Consider the following 16,917-nt stretch of genomic DNA (forward strand, 5'->3'; position numbering starts at 1 on the left):
TTTTATGTGAAAGAGCATCTGTATACACGTTTATTAAGCTATTTAACAACGTTTACACACAATACATAAATGTCTTTGAAACCTCAAAGTTCACTGATAATCGCAGTATCATTTTCAAATAACCAAGGTACAACCTTCAATATTACAACATTCAGATTATTTTTTAGAGAGATACACCTGTAGGAGATCACTCCAACATAACTGTCCATTAATTATTTGTAACAAAATGGGGTTCCTAGCAGAAGTTTCAGCATATGGATGGTTCCTCTACTGCCTGGGCACCCTCTGTGACAGCTTTGACACATTTGGCCATTGTCTGTGAGGCTCTGCTAATTGAGTCTGAAAGATATTAAGAAAATGTGTATTTTGATAACACAATTTTTAAAAAAGCACACAGTAAAACTTTCTTGGACACATTCAGGAACAACAACAAAAATGACTATAAAATTCTATGTAACTGTATCTAATGTGGAGAACAACAAATCCAGAAAATGTAGGAATGATTAAATAATTACATATAGCCATACAATATACCAGTATGCAACCATTACAAATATTATAGAGAAGTACTAAAGATAGGACAAATACGTGCACAATACTGTTACTGAAGAAAAATTTATAAAATAGTACGTGTACTAAAATCCACTGAATCCAGGGACACCTGGGTGGCCCAGTTGGCTCAGGTCATGATCCCCGGGTCCTAGGATCTAGCCCCATGGTGGGCTCCCTGCTCAGTGGGAGTCTGCTTCTCCCTCTGCCTTTGCCCCTTCTCCCCACTCGTGTATGTGTGTGTGTGCACTCTCTCTCAAATAAATAAAATCTTTAAAAAATAATAATAAAAAAAATAAAATCCACCGAATTCAGTGAATTTTATGGCATGCAAATGCTATTTCAATAGAGCTGTCAACACCTCCCCCCAGTAAATGAATAATCTTATCTTTCATTTAAATAAATATGTGTATATCCCTGTATGATTGACAAAATGTTAAAAGAATAAAAGTAGTTATTTCTGGATAGTGGGATCATAGTAACTGTTCTTTGCCATTTGGGCTTAGGTATGTATTCTACAACAAACTAACTTTTATAACATAACAAAAAAACCAATTAAAAATAATCTTAGATAAATAAGGTTTAAAAAATTTAAAAATATACTATCTGCTTTCAGATAGAAAATTATTTAAAATCATCTGTCAACTACCTCATAACACAGATGTTATATCAAGTGTTATATCATGTTACATCAAATGTAAGATCTTCAGTAAAAAGTTTCAGTAAGTCCACATTCCTTAAAAGCATCCCTAACAATGTCCATCAGAAACACTCTTTAACATACTTCACATTTAGGTGTTTTGATGTTTCTACTGTAATTCTCAGAAAAACCTTCACAGTTGTTACTTAAAAACATCCTCCCTAAATTGCTGTATGGTGATTATATACACAACAGTAAATTTTAGATTTAAAATCTGCTTACATTTCAGAAACAAAAGCAATTAAGAGTAAAATCAGAAAATATAAATTATATTACTTGTGATGTTCCAAAGTTTTCAAAGATTAAATAAAAATATCCAATATTCTCATAAACAGGTTGGAATTGTAATGCTAAATTAGGTGATCTTAATCGTTCCCACCTTTCGTGTCCGGCAGCTGCGCTAACAAATGCATACCTGTCATGTAGAAGTCTTTTATTGTCAGCTGAGGTGGGACAAGCGGGTCAGCAAGAAGTTGCTGGTTCACTAGCTGCAAAAAAAAAGGATTATGAGGTCAATAATAGAATTGAAAACTAACATCAGAGGACACACTAGTATGAAAACTGAATACAGGCAAGTTTTTACCTTGGAGAGCTCATTTGCTTGCTGGAAATAATTGGCTCCTTCAACATCATCATAGCGGACAAGATTAGGAGAGACTTCTTCCAATCTGTTCCTTACTTGATCCAGAGTATCATATGGAAGAGTCATACCTGCAATCTATAAATATCAAGTCCCCAGAATTGACATGAAGCTTTAGTACTTAAAAAAATTCAAATCATACATAACTGCAACTATAGTGAAATAATGTTGTGTTAGTGGAAATTCTACTGGTATCCATTTGCATGTACATTAAATGGTTAAGTGGATAACACAACTGTCAAAAATTCTAATTCATAAACAGCTGTCAGTACATTACTAATTCCTTTAGAAATCAGACTGAGAATGAAACGAATGATTAAAGAGATGCTGCTATGCCAAATCGGAATGCTTTTGCTAACCCGATATTGATCATATACAAGTTTACAGACAATTGTATATTATTTTAAATCTCATGCTTTTTCTTTTTATAATAAAAAGACTTAAAATAAGTCGTTTTTAGGCAAAAAACAAGCCAAAAATGAAAATACCAAAATCAAGCACCCATTTTCTGAATACATTTGTCCTACAGAGATAATTCAAATGATCTCTGCACATCAGACTTGCATCGTCCTTGAGTCTGAAAATCATTTTGACAAGCTAACAAGTCAAACATCCCATCGGCAGCATCACTAAGAACAAATACCTCAGAGAGGGCTCTTAGAATTTTCCAGTCTTCTCTTGCCAAGCCAGGAGGTGTCACTGCTACTTTAGTCTGCTGAGCTCGGCCCTCAGTATTGACATAAGTAGCAGACTTCTCTGTGTAAGCAGCGCCTGGGAGAATAACATCAGCTATAGGAGCGCCAACGTCACCATGATGTCCTGTGAAAAGATGGAGGTGGCAAACCATATTTTAGCAAAAAATTGATTAGGTATCATACATGAACACACAACATACCCTTTTTAAATCCCATTAAGAATTACAAAAGTGTTTACAAAATTATAATATATAGAACAATATAAAAAAAGTTTGGAATAAAAAGTCCACCTTGCCCACAATTCAACTCCCTTCCCAAAGAAAATTACTGATAAGCATTTGCTATGTATCCTCCTAGATTATTTTTTGTAAATACAGAAATGTGTATAATATTATACAAACATACATCATGGGCAAATAGGTATATTATTTCTCTTAATGATTACAAAGTGGAAATGCTCAGATGTATGTTAGTGAAATTCAGTAAAACAGACTGAAATGGTGGAGGAACAAGAAATGTAGAAGAGGAATGACAGTGGTAATACTGAAAAGAACATAAGCAGGATATTATAGAAAACAGTATAACGGAAGACTGAAATAGTATAATGAAAGTTTTAATAGTTTAACAAAACTGTTTGAAGGGAAAAAAACCTTGAGTTAAATGAAAGAAAGTTATAGAACAATATATAAAGTCTCATCTCACTTGTGTACATTTTCGTATATAACAGAAAAATATATGAAAGATACATTCCTCAAAGCCATCGTCAATGATTACTTCTGGATAGGAGTAGGAACCAGATGTAAATTATACATTTTGCTTTAACTTTATCAAACTAAAGATATAAGATATTATATAATGCTCTTTATGTGCCATGGCAATAAAAAGCCTATTATCAATTTATGGTGTTCGTGTAAAATGGAGAGTTATATAATACTTTTCTCTGTAAAATATCCAGGAATACTCTGGACTCCATTTATTCCAGGGAAACCTGATTATATTTATAATGAGTGAGAGTTCAAGAAAATGAGTAAAACACAAAAAAGCCAAAGAAGTACTATCAATTATATTTCATTTAATGTCCTATAACTCAGAATGATTTTTAAACTTTTTACCCTGTTTTTTTTAAACTGTTTATGTAAAAGTGCTTTCCTCTGATTATATAATGATATTCTTTGAAAAGCTGAATTTTAATGTTACATAATATTTAATTGCATAAATAAACCATAATTTAACCATTCCTATTACTGAGGCATTTAGGTTTCTTCTAATTCTTTGTTATTAAATATCATCAAGTAATAATTTTTTTCCAGGTAATAACTTTTTTTTTAAGATTTTATTTATTTATATGAGAGAGAGAGCACACGCGCGCACATGAGTTGGGGGGGGAAGGCAGAGGGAGAGTGAGAAGCAGGCTCCCTGGGGCTCATCCCAGGACCCCAGGATCATGACGAGAGCCGAAGGCAGATGCTTAAAACTGACTGAGCCACCCAGGCACCCCACCAGGTACTAATTCTTAATAGCAGTATCAACTATATAACTAATAAAACCTATGATTTGGTTTAAAAAAATATTGAGGTGTGTAGGAAATTCCTAAACGGAAAATATTCAATCCACTAAATATATTGCCATACAGTTTCTAATCTACACAACGTAGGATTCTCTTCTGTTTCAGGTGTCACAGATGCTACTTACCTTGATAAATAATGAAACAATCCTTTGGCAAATCCTGTCGAGTGATACAACCTCCATCTGCTCCCAGGAGAAATAGCACTTTGGGAGGGTTTTTACGAATTGCTTCCACCCCAGGTTTATAGCCAAGGTCCAAAGCAGCTACCTGGCTTGCAATCCTGTAAAACAATTACTGGTTTTTAGCACACCTGCAGCATTATCATTATAAAAAATTTAAATGTGACTCTTGGAATGATACTTAATCTCTTTTCTATTCAATGGTGACAAAGACCTTCCCTTATCTTTTTTTTTAAATTTTATTTATTTATTTGGAGAGAGAGAGAGGGAGAGAGAGAGAGAGCGCGCAAGCAGGGGAGCAGCAGGCAGTGAGAAGCAGGCTCCCCGCTGAGCAAGGACTCTGGGATCATGACCGGAGCCAAAGGCAGCCGCTTAACTGACTGAGCCACCCAGGTGCTCCTCATTTTCTTAACCCATTTTAAAATAGATATCAAAACCAGAAATAGCAATATTTTACTGTTTTAAGAGTGGCAAACAAAGAAACAAGATGCTTAGAACACTGTTTCTTCGTAAGATATTTATTTATTTGTTATTTATTATTGGGGGGAGGGGCAAAGGGACAGAGGGAGAGAGAGAATCCTAAGCAGGCTCCATGCCCAGCACAGAGCCTAATGCAGGGCTCAGTCTCACGACCATGAGATCATGACCTGAGCCAAAATCAAGTCAGATGCTTAACCAACTGGGCCACTCAGGCACCACACTTCATGAGATAGTAGTTAATGGAATAATTCTGGAAACTTCTGCCAACTGAAATTGTCCTAAATTGATTCCTATTCAATACAGCCAGATATAAACCACGATAAGCCAAAAACAGTCATTAGAGAAAAGTCAGATGATTTTGAAAACCGAAAGGGAGAAATTAAAACACCACTCATAAAACTGTAACTTGGAGAAAACGATATAATTAGTACATATGTTCTATGAGCATATATTACTCTTATAAGCAGAAAATAATCCTTTAAAAAAGAGGTCTGGGGGCACCTGGGTGGCTCAGTTGGTTAAGCATCTGCCTTTGGTTCAGGTCATGATACCAGCGTCCTGGGATTGAGCCCTACAATGGGTTCCCTGCTCAGTGGGGAGTCTGCTTCCCCCTCCGCCCCTCAGCCCACTTGTGCCCTCTCTGTCTCTCAAATAAATAAGCAAAATCTTTATTTTTTTAAATTTTATTTATTTATTTTTAAAGAGTTTACTTATTTATTTGACAGAAAGAGAGACAGCCAGTGAGGGGGGAACACAAGCAGGGGGAGTGGGAGAGGAGAAACAGGTTTCCCAGAGGAGCAGGGAGCCTGATGTGGGGCTCAATCCCAGGACCCTGGGATTATGCCCTGAGCCGAAGGCACATGCTTAGTGACTGAGCCACCCAGGCGCCCCAAGTAAAATCTTTAAATAAAATAAAAATAAAAAAAGAGGTCTGGAATAACTATACTCTGAACAACTGGAGTCTGGTCCAGTTTGCTATTGCTAACTTTCTTTCTAGAAATAGCTATTCTGAGGACCTACTGTATATAAAGCAAGTTGGTGTTTCACTTATTTGTTAGGGGAGGAGGACAGGTCAAACCAACTCCTACTAGATGCTACTACTCTGCCAAACTCTGGATAACATCAAAAGCATAAAACGCTTTTTAAAAAACTTAACAATAAATATATGATTTATATAATGAAAATTACTAAACAACTTTGAAAAAAATTAAAGACCTTACTAAATGGAAAGACATTGCATGTTCATGGATCAGAGGACTTAATACTGTTAAGATGGCAATACACCCCAACTGAGCTTACAAATTCAGTGCGGTCCCTATCAAAAATCACAGATGAGTACTTTACAGACAAGCTGATACTAAAATTCATATGGAATGCAAAGGACCCAGAATAGCCAAACCCATCATAAAAGTGAACAAAGTTGGAGGACTCATACTTCCCAATTTCAAAACAAATCCCTCTGCCCCCAATAGTTTTTTCTTAATTTCCCTCAGTATAAGTCTTGATATGTCTCTCTCAAAGACCTGGGCAGAGACTCACATTAACTTATAGCAGAGTCCACCTCATCCTGGAAAACAAATTGAGTAAGCTTAAGAGTTTGCCTTTACAGGGGCGCCTGGGTGGCACAGCGGTTAAAGCGTCTGCCTTAGGCTCAGGGCGTGATCCCGGCGTTACGGGATCGAGCCCCACATCAGGCTCCTCCGCTATGAGCCTGTTTCTTCCTCTCCCACTCCCCCTGCTTGTGTTCCCTCTCTCGCTGGCTGTCTCTATCTCTGTCAAATAAATAAAAAAAAATCTTTAAAAAAAAAAAGAAAAAAAAGAGTTTGCCTTTACAATAAAAGACACATCCCGGGGCACCTGGGTGGCTCAGTTGATTGAGTGTCTTACTCTCAGTTTCAGCTCAGGTCATGATCTCTGGTTTGTGGGACTGAGCCCCGTGTCAGGCTACGCTCTCAGCACGGAGTCTGCTTATCTCTCTCCCTCTGCTTCTTCCCCTGCTCATGCACTCTCTCTCTCTCTCAAGTAAACAAATAAAGAAAATCCTTAAAAAAAAAAAAAAAAAGATATAAACTAAAATGAACTTTCATGGAATGGAAATCTTGTAAGAATGAAATGACAAACAAGGTTAATAAATTAAAAATATAACAATGTCAGTGCTCTCCAGAATGAAAACTGACAAAATGATGGAATAAAATTTAAGAAATTTTCTCTAAACCCAGAGAAAAATGATATGAGAAAAATTATGAGAGAAAAGACCCAAAAGTCTGATGGCCAATCAATGCATAACAAAAGCAGCTTCTGCATGAGAGCAAGTAACTAAGTAAAACTAAACCAATAACCTTTTTCTGAGCTTAAAAGAAAAAAAAAATCAAAACATTTCAATTTGATAATGGAGAGTAATCTATGATATTCCCAGGCAATGACATCTGTGTGTCACCTACTTAAAATCTGGCAGAATTTTTTTTTTTAACATCAAAAATAAGGAACCCAAAGGGTAAGCAGGCAGACACACATACATATACAAAGTCAGGTCATCCTCAGTGACAAAACTGAGATTACATTAGATCCTCTCTAAAATATTAAATTGAAGAAAGGGTGCAAAAATACTTAGTATTAAAGGAAAAAAGACTCTCATCTTTGTACCTACCCAACTAGTCATTTGTGAGAAGGAATCAGAAATACAATGTTAGACATCTGGGAATTTTAAAAAAGTTATTAATTTTGGTACCCATTCAGAAAAACAAAACTGTATAAAGACACAGATGGAAAAGTGAACTAAAAATAAGAAGTAAAAATTGTGGCTAGAAAGGATCCAGAGGTGATCAGTGCAAATAAACTCTACTTAAAAAATATAAAGTTTTTAGAAATGTTTACATGATTATCTACAATGCCAAATTAAACCAATCAAAGGGAAATATAACACTGAAATTGAAATTAATGTTTAAGAATTTATTTAAGGGCGCCTGGGTGGCTCAACTAGTTGGTTAAGTGTCTGCCTTCGGCTCAGGTCATGATCCCAGAGTCAAGGGATCAAGTGCCGCATTGAGCTCCCTGCTCAGTGGGAGCCTGCTTCTCCCTCTCCCTCTGCCCCTCCCCCCGCTCATTCTCTGTCTCAAATAACATCTTGTAGAAAAAAAAAATGTATTCAAATACTTTTAAATTTTAAAAATTTGCCTAACATATTTAAAAGCATTCAGCCTCAATCCTTAAACAAATCTGAAAAATAATTATTTATTTATTTATTTATAAAGATTTTATTTATTTATTTGACAGAAAGAAACAGCCAGAGAGAGAGGGAACACAAGCAGGGGGAGTAGGAGAGGAAGAAGCAGGCTCCCAGCGGAGAAGCCTGATGTGGGGCTCGATCCCAGGACCCTGGGATCATGCCCTGAGCCGAAGGCAGACGCTAACAACTGAGCCACCCAAGCACCCCTGAAAAATAATACTTTAGAAAGGATTATGCGAAATGGGAAAACTCATTTTCTAAGGTAAAATTGTTACAACATTTCTTTTACTTTTTTTTTTTTTAAGATTTTATTTATTTACTTGTCAGAGGGAGAGAGCGAGCGAGTGCACAAGCAGGGGGAGCAGCAGGCAGAGAGAGAAGCAGGCTCCGCACTGAGCAGGGAGCCCGATTCGGGACTTGATCCCAGGACCTGAGGATCATGACCCGAGCCGAAGACAGATGCTAACTGACTAAGCCACCCAAGCATCCCTGTTACATTTCTAAAACAAGTTGGAAATACGCATTAGGAGTCTCAGAAATGTTTATCCTGTTTACCTAAGAGCTCTACTTTTAGAAATCCACTGTAAGAAAATAATCTAAAGTTCATATGTATCTGTGTATCATTGCATTATTTATAGTTCAAAGACCAGTATCAATTTACATGTTAAGAAGAATGAAACAGCTAAAAAATTGTACATATTCATGATATTAAATAGCCATTAAAGTTTATATTTATAAAAAATTTCTAATTATAGAAAGAAATTTTATCTGATAATGAAAACTGATCAAAATCAGGATACAAAACTGTTTGCACAGTATGATTTCAACTATATAACTAAAAAAATATTTACACAGGAGAGAACCAGAAGGAAATAGCAACAGTAATTATCTATAATTTGTACAAGAAAAATTTCCATTTTCATATTTTCTTCTTTTCAACTTCCTAAAATAAATGTGCATTACTATTTTTTTTTTTTAAGAGAGAGAGAGTGTGCACTTGAGGGTCGGGGAGAGGATCAAAGGGAGGGCGAGAGAGATCTCAAGCAGGTCCACACCCAGCACAGACTGCGACTCGGGGATCAATCTCACGACCCCTGAGATCATTGACCTGAGCCAAAATCAAGAGTCAGATACTTAACCAACCGAGCCACCCAGGCACTCCAAATGTGTATTATTAATATAGTCAGAAAAAAACTTTCCGTACATTGAATTCTCATGTTAGCTTACATTCTTATCATTTCAACAAAGTCAGAGGGCTTTTTTTGTACCAAGGTATACTAACATAACACAGATCTTCAAGATTTTCTCAGCGCTGCTATTTCAAATATTTTATTTTTTTTAAGATTTTATTTATTTATTTGAGAGAGAGAGAGAAAGAACACAAGCAGGGGGAGGGGCAGAGGAAGCAGCAGATTCCCTGCTGAGCAGGGAGCCCAACACGGGACTCAATCCCAGGACCCTGGGATCACGACCTAAGCCAAAGGCAGACACGTAACCAACTGAGCCACCCAGGCACCCCTCAAACATTTTAAATACTGTTTATTATCTTGGGTTCTTCTCACACAGAAAATAAAAGTATCTCTTTCACATCTACTACTGAGACACTGCTAAATATTAAGCTATTTGTAAATCTAAACGTGACGTGTAACAGTAATACGTGTACACAAAATTACTTGAATCTTACAGTATATAGAACAATTATTAAACGTACCTATGAAGAATATTCATAACTTTCCAATCACCAGTAATACCACTACTCATCCGAATCTTTTGAGCAATGCTGGAAACAGCTGCAAGAATTGCTGCCCCATCATTTCTTTGGAGTGCAGAACTGCCCAAAACCACCATTGGTTTTTTAGCTTCATGCAATACCTATTTAAAAAAAGAACTTTGATTAAAAATTTTTTTTTTAAATTTGCATCTACAATATGTTGTCCCAACTTTTAGTTTTAATACAGAATGTCTTTTTTTGTTTTGTTTTGTTTTTTAAAGATTTTATTTATTTATTTGAGAGAGAGAGAGACAGCCAGCGAGAGAGGGAACACAGGCAGGGGGAGTGGGAGAGGAAGAAGCAGGCTCCCAGCGGAGGAGCCTGATGTGGGGCTCGATCCCAGGACTCCGGGATCACGCCCTGAGCCAAAGGCAGACGCTTAATGACTGAGCCACCCAGGCGCCCCAGAATGTCTTTGATTTTTAAGAGTCAACATACAGACATATATACAACCAGATTTAACCAAAAACACCTCGCCAATGCTACTATGAAATGGCTAAATGAGTTATCAGATAAAACATTTTCTAAAAGTAAGTACTGGGAATGAAAACCTTTCCCAAATATTCTTCAGTCAGAATGATTATGGGTACGTTCCAGAAAAACTGGGTAATGTCCCTATAGAAATTCAGTTGGTACTTTCTAACAGAAAAAGCCACACTCAAGTATCATGTCTATAGTCTTCTTTCTACTCACCATGCTCTATAGAAGGAGGAAGAGGTAGGAAAGCAATGAACGCTAGGATTACAATGCAGAATACCTAAAACTTTAAGGGCACTGCTTTAAATCATAGTTAAGTCCCTGAATGCCAAAACCAAAGGGGAGTGCATTCCAAAAGCAAAGATTTAATGGAGGATGGAAAAAATTAAAAGTAAAGCAGAAGAGTATAGAGTTCACTCTCCTAACCAACCTCTATATCATTCTTCAATAAATAACTGGCCAAATCAAAGAATGAGCATGAGAATTATGCCTACATACTACAGAGGAGAATAAATGTCCTCCTTGGGAATTCCCCAAGAAAATGTGAAGAGTTTAAAAAATAGTTTTCTTTTAAAAAAAAAAAATTTACTTATTTATTTGACAGAGAGAGAGAGTGCACCAGCAGGGGGAGCGGGAGAAGGAGAAGCAGGCTCCCCGCCAAGCAGGGAGCCTGATGCGGGGCTCAGTCCCAGGACCCCAGGATCATGACCTGAGCCAAAGGCAGACCCTTAACTGACTGAGCCACCCAGGCACCCCAGAAAAACAGTTTCCAATAGCTTTAGAGAAAATAAGAAACACACTTTTTCTCACATGAAAAAAAAAGCATAAAAAAGTGACACGACAGAGAGTATTATACAACAGAAGGAGATTTTTGTCACAGAACTCAGGAAACTAGAAGAGAAACAAATCAGAAATGAACACCATTCCAGAAACAATAAAAAACAAAATAAAACATGACCTTAAATACAGGGACAAAAAAAGGCGGCTATAGTAAATCATATAAAACAAACTGAAAAAGAACAAAAGAACAAAGGAAAAATGACAGAAAAGATACAAAAGGGGATCCAATATCTGCTTAGTTGTTTTTTTTTTTTTAAGGAGTTCTTTTTTGTTTTCTTTTTTTTAAAAAAGATTTTATTTATTTATTTGACAGAGAGAGGGCACGCACGCGTAAGCACAGGGAGGGGCGGTGGGGGGGAGAAGCAGGCTCCCAGCTGAGTAGAGAGCCCAATGCAGGGCTCAATCCCAGGACTCTGGGATCATGACCTGAGCAGAAGGCAGACACTTAACCGACAGGGCCACCTAGGTGCCCCTTGTTAGGAGTTCTTAATGAAGAGAACACCACTAATGAACAGAAAATATATTTAAATCCAGTATAGAAAAAAACATCTGAAAAACACTGATCATTTTCTGGGGCATGGAGACAGGAATTAGAAAAGAGGGATTTTTTCAATAAGTAAATTTTTGATCACTGCAATCATGATAATGTTTCTCCTATTCAAAACAAAGGAACTGGGTTTAGCTGCTTTGTACCACTTGATTACACCTAAGGCTACACCATCTTGGAACCATGAGGAGAAGCTCACTCAAACACACATGAGTAAGCAAAGGCACTGAGGTAGTAAAGCAAGAAGGAATGTTCTTCGTTGATGACATCCTTGGACATTTGTTAAACTGCCTACCCTCCAGAACTGTTACGTGAAAAACAGAAACCTCTTAAATTTTTAATAATCAGCATTCCACCACACATGCACAAATACTAAAATAAAAAGAACCTTGAATTTTCACAACGAAAGGTGCACCATGTCCCACAAAAAAGTGACAGAGAACCACCATAGTTAAGACATATTCTGAAGTTATTAAATTTCAAAGATAAAGAACCCAGTATAAAGGTTCAAAAAAAGTATCTAGACAGTAAAAAAAAAAACACAAAAAAACAAAAAAACAAAATGAGGACAGGGTTGGGAGAAAATATGACTGACACCAGGCTTCTTCACAGTAGAACAGTAACAAAAGGCAGTGTCTATAAAGTTCAGAGAGGAAAAAGTGTGACCCTAAAACTCTGTATTCCGCCAAGGTTCTCTTCAGGAATAAAACAGACATTCGCAAGCAAGCAAGAACTCAACGAATAGTGTACTTACAAGACTCTCTTGGAAAAGTAAATAAAAACCGATAAATACCAGACAGCAAAGAAATTAATGCAAATAAAGTACTCAGTAACGAAAAAGTCTTTAAAAGGACTAGTGAAATTTAAGAACAGTAACGTTTGCAGTAAAGAAAGGTTTCCTTTAACTTCAAAGTTTAATCGCTTCAGTTTCACTTCAACTTGGAAGGGCTTGAACTCACAACCCTGAAATCATGACCTGAGCTGAGATCAAGAGTCAGACTCTTAACGGACTGAGCCACCCAGGGGCCCCTTATGTGAATTTCTTTTCTGATAACTTCAAGTAAAATTAAACTCTGGTACATAAAAATAGCATGTATAATATGATCTCATTTTTGTCTGCCTATCTATTCATCCATCTTGCTCTACATATGAATAGAGAAATGATTGTGATGTTTCATCAATATTTGTTCAGGGGCGCCTGGGTGGCTCAGTCGGTTAAGTGGCTGCCTTCAGCTCAGGTTAGGATCCCAGGGTCCTGGGATGGAGTCCTGCATCGGGCTCCCTGCTCTGCTCCCTCTCGCTGCACACCGTTCCTCCCACTTGTCCTCCCACTTGCTCTCTCTGTCAAATAAAAAATAAAAAAATAATAAAATCTTTAAAAGACTAAAAAATAAATTCTTGTTTGGGTTGGTGGAACCTGGGATAATGTTTTACTTTTTTCCATTTTTCTTCAATATGTTGCTGTAATTTTTTTTTTTAAAGATTTTTTTTTATTTATTTGACAGAGATAGAGACAGTCAGCGAGAGAGGGAACACAAGCAGGGGGAGTGGGAGACGAAGAAGCAAGCTCCCAGCGGAGGAGCCTGATGTGGGGCTCGATCCCATAACGCCGGGATCATGCCGAGCTGAAGGCAGACGCTTAACTGCTGTGCCACCCAGGCGCCCCAATGTTGCCGTAATTTTTAACGGTAATCACATACTATGACAAAAACAATAACTCTTAAAAATAATACTACTTAGAAAATGAACAAAAGTAGATTATGTATAAAATGAGAGCACCTGGCTGAATGGATGGCTATCCAAAGCAATGTCTTGAAGAATTTTGGGAGAATCTCCCAAATGGTCATAACTATAAGTGAGATCCACTGGGCTGCCAATAAGGGCCACTTTTAAGTCATTGTGAAGCCAGCTGAAATAAAAACGACACAGTTTTTAGAGCTAAATCACTAAATTAGCATAGTCACCAGTCTCATCAATGCTAGGGGCTACATTTACTTATGTCATAAATACTAAAAGCACAAAGCAAGTCACAGAACATTTAGCCTTAACAGATATTATTGTGTACCTTTCAAAATAACAGTGTTATGAAAATGCACACCAAGTTAAGTCAGGAATTAATTTGCTGTTTAAGAATGCTAACCCTAAGCAAGCTATAAAAACTTTAATTTTAGAATAAATGATATGTAATTTTTATTTTACCATATTTACACAGCAGAGTCAATTATCTCCTAATTAGCCATTAAGGTGATTTAAATATAGTTAATAAAAATAAACTACATCAGTCATAATTATTCTGACAGGGAAGTATGGATCCAGTTCTTCTAGAACTAGTTACAAACATGGTGACCATATATTCTGTTTGTCTGAGACAGTGCTGGTTTTCATCTGTATCCTGCAGCATTAACAATTCCCCCTCTCACTCTCAAGTGTCATAGTATAGACAATAAATTATACCAACCTGTTCTTAAGTCTCTAAGATACGAAAAGATGGAGGTATTCTACAAAGTAACTGCCTGTGCTCTTCAAAAAAAATGTCAAAAAAGAAAACTGAAGAGTCATGACACTAACTGACTTCAGACTGAATCATGAGCAGGAAAAAAATCATTATAAAAGAAATTATGGGCAAACTGGTGCATCTTGAATTATTTCGAAATAAGAAGACAAAGTATAAAGATCAGCAGGCGGAGAGGGAGGCAACGGACCTGTTAGAAGCTGCACTCCAATTACCTTTTGGAATCTCATTCCCACTAACACTATTAGGAATTAGTTAAAACAATCATTTTTCAGACTTAAAATAATTATATGAACATTTTAAAACCCTGAACATTACTACTAACCTCTTTCTAATTCTAGCATTAAATAGTGGTGCCTCAAAACGTGGATTTGTACCAACCAGAAGGACAACATCTGCCTCTTCCACACCAGCAATTGTCGTATTAAGAAGATAATTGGAACGCAAATCTGTGCTAGAAACACAAAATAAAAAATGCAGGTTTACTTCAAAACTAATACACAATGACAATCCATGCAATATTCTCATGTCAACAAACCCATGGTATTCCCAGACAAAAAAGTCTTATGAAGTATTTCTAAATTACATCAAAGTTTCATATCTTTTTTTAAAGATTTATTTATGTGAGAGAGAGAGAGAGTGAGAGAGAGACAGCGTGCATGTGGAAGCAAGGGGAGGGAGGGGCAGAAGGAGACAAGCAGACTCCCTGCTGAGTGGGGCGCCTACTCAGGGCTCGATCCCAGGACCCTGAGATCATGATGTGAGCCAAAATCAAGAGTTGGATGCTTAACCAACTGAGCCACCTAGGCGCCATTCAGATAGTTATTGATAACTGGGATTCTCCAATAGTTCCTGGCTTGACTTTGGTCTCTATGTGAAAAGAAACTGGTGGGTATGATGGAGAATCCAAGCTGTCATGTATCACTTATTGATGCCACAGATGTACTTACTTATTTATTTGTTTATTTATTTATTTAAATAAACTCTACCACCAACGTGGGCTTGAACTTAGGACCCCGAGATTAAGAGTCACCCACTCTACCAACTGAACCAGCGAGGTGCACCAGATGTAATGATTTATACACAGCTTGTACAACAGCAGCAGCGCAACAACAACAACAAAGCAGGCCTAGGTGCTCGCTTCACAGTTCTCACCCAGCTCCTGCAGTGGGGAAGACCTCTTCTGTGCACAAGGTGTCCGAGTCCACTCTATTAAGCAAATCTTTGAGAGCTACTAGGGCTTCAGCATCCACCAAGCCACCTGCAATTGCTGCCACATCATTGCCTTGAAAACGCTGCAACTAGAAATGGATGAAAAGGGTATCACCAAAAAACCTCCATTCAGCAAAGACCACTGCTCAGAAAACAAAAGAATAAAGTAGTCATTTTAAAGTATAAAAAAAGCAACGGACTTTTGACTAAAAAGGTTTACACTAATTATTAACCTAAAAGTGAGAAGCAAAGGTGTATGTGACGCCAAGGCTAATACTACCACCAGCTTGGAGGGAAAGTATTTGCTTTAAATTAGAAATAAAGGGACCTCATGATGAGGTCTGGAGGATGAAGACTGGGAATTATAGTTAAATACAACTTCTTCCGAAGTATCTACCATTCCCTCAAGCCCTTTGTGTATATTGCCCTTCTCTGACTAGAAAGCCACTCCCTCCATATTTGCTCTGGCAAGGTTGCATTCATTCTTGGACTCTGCCTAATTCACCTTATGTAGGAAGGCATCGTTGATATGCTAGCCTCATAGGCACCCCTCCCATGTGCTCTCTCACACATCATTTCCTGTACAATTACCCAGAGCAGCACATGATACCTGACTGACTGTAGGTCTTTTCCGACTACAAGACTGTGGGAAGTAGGGACATGTGTTAGTGGTCTCTACATCCCTACTTCCAGCACAGTATCTGGCATATGGTTCTTAATAAATGTTTGTTAAATGAAAGGCAATCTTGATAAAAGGAAAGAAATGAAGAGACACACATCCCCCACTTTGCTACAAAGATGTTCCTTGAAAATCACAAATACTATTTATTCAATATTTCGATTTTTTACCATTCCAGCCACACGAGAGAGTGCATCCTCCCAGGAGGTATAGGTTAAAAGCCCTTTTTCGTTTCTGACCATCGGCTCGGTAAGTCTTTGACGTTTTAGCCCATCATAGGCAAATCTAGATAACAGAAATGACACCATTTGTGGAATCCTGCCAAAGAGGCAACTACAGTTTTCAAGTTTAAAATCTAAAAAATGTTATTTAAATATAGTAGCAGCTAAAGTGTCAAAATACTTGGATAAATACTTGGATACAAATAATTACTCCAGTTTTTTTTTTTGGAAGATGAACACTTTACGCACATCATCTACAACTAAAATATCATCTAAAAAGTTTGAGTTCTTATAATTTGTTTTCAGCTACCTGAATAACCCTAAAATTACAACACAAAAAAATCTGAGCTGAAGAAGCCCAATCATTTTTATTTATAAAACTTGAATACATTTAGGGGCGCCTGGGTGGCACAGCGGTTAAGCGTCTGCCTTCGGCTCAGGGCGTGATCCCGGCGATCTGGGATCGAGCCCCACATCAGGCTCTTCTGGTATGAGCCTGCTTCTTCCTCTCCCACTCCCCCTGCTTGTGTTCCCTCTCTCGCTGGCTGTCTCTATCTCTGTCGAATAAATAAATAAATAAAATCTTAAAAAAAAAAAACTTGAATACTTTTAGATATTTTAT

The 16,917-nt window shown here is 37.3% G+C and overlaps 1 protein-coding gene across 3 annotated transcripts in view; it reads right to left on the bottom strand.

Moving 5' to 3' along the window:
* NDUFS1 (NADH:ubiquinone oxidoreductase core subunit S1) overlaps window positions 1-16,917 on the bottom strand; it is a 27,969-nt gene continuing 11,052 nt past the window's right edge. For all 3 annotated transcript variants that reach the window (XM_057304290.1, XM_026492117.4, XM_026492118.4), the window contains 10 exons: window positions 16,245-16,359; window positions 15,339-15,484; window positions 14,509-14,637; window positions 13,451-13,580; window positions 9,748-9,908; window positions 4,277-4,431; window positions 2,533-2,708; window positions 1,833-1,967; window positions 1,665-1,737; window positions 1-339 (listed from right to left, as the gene is read on the bottom strand). In XM_057304290.1, coding sequence (XP_057160273.1) covers window positions 248-339; window positions 1,665-1,737; window positions 1,833-1,967; window positions 2,533-2,708; window positions 4,277-4,431; window positions 9,748-9,908; window positions 13,451-13,580; window positions 14,509-14,637; window positions 15,339-15,484; window positions 16,245-16,359 — 1,312 coding nt within the window. In that variant the 3' untranslated portion in view covers window positions 1-247. The remainder of the gene's footprint in view (window positions 340-1,664; window positions 1,738-1,832; window positions 1,968-2,532; window positions 2,709-4,276; window positions 4,432-9,747; window positions 9,909-13,450; window positions 13,581-14,508; window positions 14,638-15,338; window positions 15,485-16,244; window positions 16,360-16,917) is intronic.

The sequence above is a fragment of the Ursus arctos genome, unplaced genomic scaffold, assembly GCF_023065955.2.
Source record: "Ursus arctos isolate Adak ecotype North America unplaced genomic scaffold, UrsArc2.0 scaffold_1, whole genome shotgun sequence".
NCBI lineage: Eukaryota > Metazoa > Chordata > Mammalia > Carnivora > Ursidae > Ursus > Ursus arctos.